At 39.1% G+C, this 5,244-nt stretch overlaps 1 protein-coding gene across 1 annotated transcript; it reads right to left on the bottom strand.

Annotated features, from left to right (window-relative positions):
- Window positions 1-2,078: 2,078 nt before the first annotated feature.
- LOC149846566 (purine permease 3-like) lies at window positions 2,079-4,732 on the bottom strand. Its single transcript, XM_089998072.1, has 2 exons — window positions 3,951-4,732; window positions 2,079-2,804 (listed from the first exon to the last, which is right to left on the bottom strand). The coding sequence occupies exons 1-2, from the start codon at window positions 4,683-4,685 to the stop codon at window positions 2,469-2,471; spliced, it is 1,071 nt and encodes a 356-aa protein (XP_089854198.1). The 5' UTR covers window positions 4,686-4,732; the 3' UTR covers window positions 2,079-2,468.
- Window positions 4,733-5,244: the final 512 nt, after the last annotated feature.

Here is a 5,244-nt window from a genome sequence, read left to right as displayed (position 1 = left end):
CCATGTATATAACAGGGCATGTTTCGGCCTGGTACCTAACGGGACCAGGCCTAAACCTGACCCATGGCGGGCCGGGCATGGCCCATGCGCCACCTGGCCGGTTGCCCACCCCTAAGGACAGTGCCACAAACCTACCAAAAAGTCAGTTTTACCAAAATGGCAAGCGATCCACTAAGATTCATCAAATGCTAATTTTGTAATTTTTTTTACTATGAAATCTAATATTTAACAATAACAGCATATGTACAATTGTGTAGTGATTCTTTTGAATACTAAAACGACCGCCCGTCCATATGTCCGAGCCTTACAAGATAATTAAAATGGTAAAAATAAATTGACATAAATTACTTTTTATCAAGATTCAACGTAAAAATAATCTAAATCCTATAGATTGCTAAAAAAATACAACAATAACCTCATCATCATCGTCATCACCATCAATCATGATATGTGGAATGTCAGTAATATGAAAAATTAAAGGAGAGAAAAGGAGAAAGAACCAATAAGTTGCAGCACTTTAGATACAAAAGCCGAAGAAAAAGGATGTAATCATACTTAAGGAGACTCATTTCTATTAACTTTCAAATCATGTATGAATTATAAATATGCAAAAAGATAATGACTGGATGGCCCCAAAGTAGTACAAATGATATTAAACATTTGAAAATAAGATAACTACAATTTTACTATATTCGCTATTGATCAATCCAAATATTAAAAAACAAAAAGCAAAGATCCTAAAGGGAAAACATAAGCATTAAAGCACAACAAACAGAAAAGAACACCAAGAGTTTTCTTTGGTGACGAGGAACCCTTGCGAGGGAAAACCTCGGGTGGGGTCCATGTTTTCCGTTTTCAGATTTCTTAATATACACATGCCAACCTCCATCTTCGTGATGGACTAATTGACTTATGTTGAACTTTTATTATCATAATTCTTCCCTGTGACTATCATCAAAATTAAATCTTTCCTTTGATTTGGCTTACCATATGCTGCTCTTTCTTCGTCTTCATAACTTTTTTGGTTATCTTACATAATAATCTTCGGTTTCTTTTCTTTACTATTTAAAATTGTTGCACTGGATTGGGTTTGTGCGGTATATATTGGAAGGTAAATATGAGAGAGAGAGAGAGAGAGAGAGAGAGAGAGAGAGCTAATTACCTAATTATATGACAACTATTTGACTTAAATATGAAATTTATGATTAAATAATTAGAGTTTTATCTAATTTATACCATTTTGTGTTTCACTTAATTAGGAACTTAAGAACTTAATTGGAAACTCTAATGTATGAAAATTATGGAGATGCCGTTAAATTAACAAATCTAACTTTGATAAAACATATAAATGACATTATGAACATTATCAAAACACATGGCACCAACGTTATATAGGAAAACTGCTTTTATAATATTCAGGAACAAGAATAAATATGTCCTCTTTAGTTGAAGGGTGTGATTCAGTTGTGGAGCCTGATTCAGAGTTTTTGCCATTGCATTAAGGGGGTCCGAGGGCTCCCCCAGTGCGGGTCTCGCTGCGCGTTCAGCGGGCGGGGCTTAAGAGGGGGCCTTCCCTGGCGAGGGGGGGGGGGGAGTCTTAGAGGGGCAGCGCCCTCTAGAAGATTTTTTTTTGGGCTTATGTTTGAGACCCAGTGTCTTATGGATAAGACCAAATTTATTTAGGTTTAGGGTTGTCATTCTTGCCTTGTATAAATTCTTTCTTTTCTTTCACTCTTGTATCTGTCGATAAAGAACAATAAAGTTTTTTTTCTTTTGGCGGTCGTGATTTTTTACTCTCTCTCGAATTTGAGGGAAGGTTTTTCCACATAAATCTGTGTGTTCTTGCTGTGTTTTGTTTCTTTCGATTGTTTCTTGCTCGCTGTTTTGGTAATAGAGTGATGCTTGAGCACGAGTGAGCACATGATATGCTTTTGTAGTATAAGAGCTCTAGCACCAAACTTACTGCACGAGTTAAAAATGTCCAAAAAAGATCTAAATAAAAATGGCAAGCAATCCGCTAAGATTCATTTAAAAATAATTACGTACGCCCAATTGCATAGTGACTGCAATGAGGAATATTTCTTTTTTCTGAAAGAAAGTAATCAATATATTAATAGATGGGAAGAATTAGTTCACAACACTGGTGACGGTTTATCACCAAGTACCAAGAGAAGGTAGAACCAGGACAATCAGTTCATAAGATAAAAAAGAGAAATTTCAGGGGTTGGATGACAGGTTAGTGGTGCCGATTGGAGGGTGGCCCAACTTAGCTAGGTCTGATATGGGCCATTTGATACTGCACCATTCCTTAAGCTCCCCTTGGACCTTTCTGGTGATGACATTGAGAGGCATCGCGGCCTCCTTGAAAGTCTGAGCTACAAAGACGTCTACAAATTAAACATACATAGGCACGCATCACCATGTGATGCTTTATTGGACATAACACAAAAGAGAAACAGAAGAGTCCTTTAAGAAGTGATAACCACGTATTCTTGCCCTGTTACCGGTGGCTTCTTTTTGCTTAGGGTGTGCTCTCCATAGAAATAATATAAAAAGCCCCAAAGAGACAGGATCAATGACATGGCTTTCTCACTACTGAAGTTCTCATGAAAGAAAAACACTGCCAGCACTTCAGCTACAGGAACTAAAACAGCAATGAGCATGCCACTGAACAGAGATGAAGCACAAAAGATGACACCAATTGAGCCAAGGGAGTAGAGCTGCCAGACAATTGCTGACCATGATATCACCGTGTAATACTTGGTCTCACCAAGTTCAAATTCACTTGCTTCTCTTTTGATAGACTGGAAAACAAAAAACATGTTAGAAAACAATGATTAGGAGCTACTGGGTCTTCTACTATCATCTCTCTCTCTCACACACACACATATATATATAGAGCCGTACCTGTGTTTTATGGGGCCTGAGGCGGAGGGAAAAAATAGGCCCCCTATTAATAGTAAGAGTTCGGGGCAGCGCCTCCTATTTTTTTTTAAAAATCAAAATAACAATAAAATTTGCATTCACATTAAACAAATATAATATGGGCCCCGAACCTTTTCTAAACAAATGGGGAGCTCGGGCCTTAAAAATGGGCCCCTAAATTTTTTTTGGGCCCAGGGGCCCTGAGGCCCAAGCCTCATTGGCCTCTTGACAGGTCCGACTCTCTCTCTCTCTCTCTCTCTCTCTCTCTCTCTCTATATATATATATATATATATATATATATATATATATATATATATATATATATATATATATATATATATATATATATATATAGTTAGTGTTGCAACGCACAACCATCCGTGCATTTTAATATCATGCACAATTGATTTTGGGACAAAAAAGGCCTCTCAAAATGACATCTTTGCAATTTCTTTATTATATAATTTTGTCATTGTATAAAATTACATTAGTTAGTGTAAGAACCTAATGACCAACTTACCCTTCTTAAATTTTTCCTACTCTTTCGGTGAACTCACCACTCATTCACACGCACCAAACAAGCAATAGATGATCACCCTCGTGAAACCAGGGTCTGGCGTTCAACATCTGCAAAACTCTCTCTCTCTCTCTCTCTCTCTCTCTGTTGTCATATCTTTTCCTAAGGTTTTACGGTGCAGCCGGAGATGCAACCAAATGGTGCCATCAAATTGATGGTGTGACACTGCACCATACTTGGAAAAGCAAAGTAAATATTTTCTGGTTGATCTTCTGATTGCTGGTAGTATTTTGCCTTGTTTTTTTATCGGTGGAGAGATAATGATGGTAGTGTGCACAAGAATGGATGGCTTGACTAGATTCATTGGCTATCACTGTGGTTGCAATTCAGGCCCATCTTGGAGATGAAATGCGTTAATGTCTTTCAGCCATGAAGAAGAATTAAAGAAGAGACGGATCATTTGAGAAACCACAATAAATTGCAAGTTTATGATGATACATGCTTTACCTGAAAATCTTTGTTGACCAGCAAACCAACTGTGCAAAAAGCAGTAGCAATAAATGACATCACCATTTGCATCTCTAATACAAGCGTGTAAGTTATAGCCTGCTTGGCCCTACCATAAGTCAACTCCACAACTGGCAATATCAACCCGTACAGCGAAGCTGTTCCAATTGTCATGAAGAAACCCAGGTAATACTTGAAATTGGTGACGTTATCTGGTCTGTCTTTGCTAGCATGGAGTCCTAGCATTACTGAACCGATGCTAAGCAAGACCACTGCGTTTATGGAGAAGGAATTGAACCTGTGCCTCACAATTATGAATGCAAACACTGCAGTGAAAGCCAGTTGTGTAGATAACAGCAGAGTTGAAGTAGAAACTGGCAAGTATGATACGCCAAACGAGTACATGAAGTCGGCAAGTCCTGTTAGCAACCCTACAAAAGCGGATGCCATGGCCAGCCTCGGTGTGATGAGGCAAATTGGAGCTTTGCCATGAGATTGGCGCCGATGAGCATATAATATGGTCAGAGGCAAGAGTAAGATGGGCCAACCTCCTGTTTGGAGCCAGCTCGAAAACCATCGATGATTTCCTCCTTTTAAGAAGTAGAGCCTCTGCAGTAGAGGGCCTGCAGTAGAACCTACTGCTATGCAAAGAGAGTTTACAAGGAGAAGCCAGTTCTTGATGTTTCTTTGATGAGTAGCTTTTGGCGTGGGCAACTGGTTGTGTTCAGCATCCATTTCTTGCTGCAGATGAAGGTATGCTACAGAAGGAGATCAGTGTCTGTGATGAGTACTGAATTCTAACTTTCATATAGGGCAAGGTGATTGTGGGGCAATGTAATGGACTCGCAACAAATTTTAGACTGACTGGTGGTTACCCCGGGAATTGTTGTTGGCACCTCAACCGTACATGACAGAGTAAAAAGAAAATTAATTCTCGATATGAATGTGTGAGAGTTGAATATACATCTCGATATATATATATTTTCGACAGAGAAAGCTGGGTCAGGCAGACCCTTACCAGTTATACAACTATACCATAGGGATTCGAACTTGCAACGTCCCAACACAAGGTGACCTGCACTAACTGCTCCTGCCACACAAGGGGAAATCCCGTTGGTACATCTCGATATATATGATCAGAATGTTTAGGGCGTGGATACAGATATACAGAATACAGACATGACACTGCATGGCATAGCAGAAGATTTTGTGAAAGTAGGTTATTGAGGGGCGTGCACTCATGCATTTTTGAGAGAGAGAGAGAGAGAGAGAGAGAGAGAGAGAGAGAGAGAGA

The sequence above is a fragment of the Nuphar pumila genome, chromosome 2, assembly GCF_984573655.1.
Source record: "Nuphar pumila chromosome 2, dmNupPumi1.hap1.1, whole genome shotgun sequence".
Classification (NCBI taxonomy): domain Eukaryota; kingdom Viridiplantae; phylum Streptophyta; class Magnoliopsida; order Nymphaeales; family Nymphaeaceae; genus Nuphar; species Nuphar pumila.
Note: the sequence above shows the minus strand (reverse complement) of the source record. Positions and strands in the feature narration are given on the sequence as shown.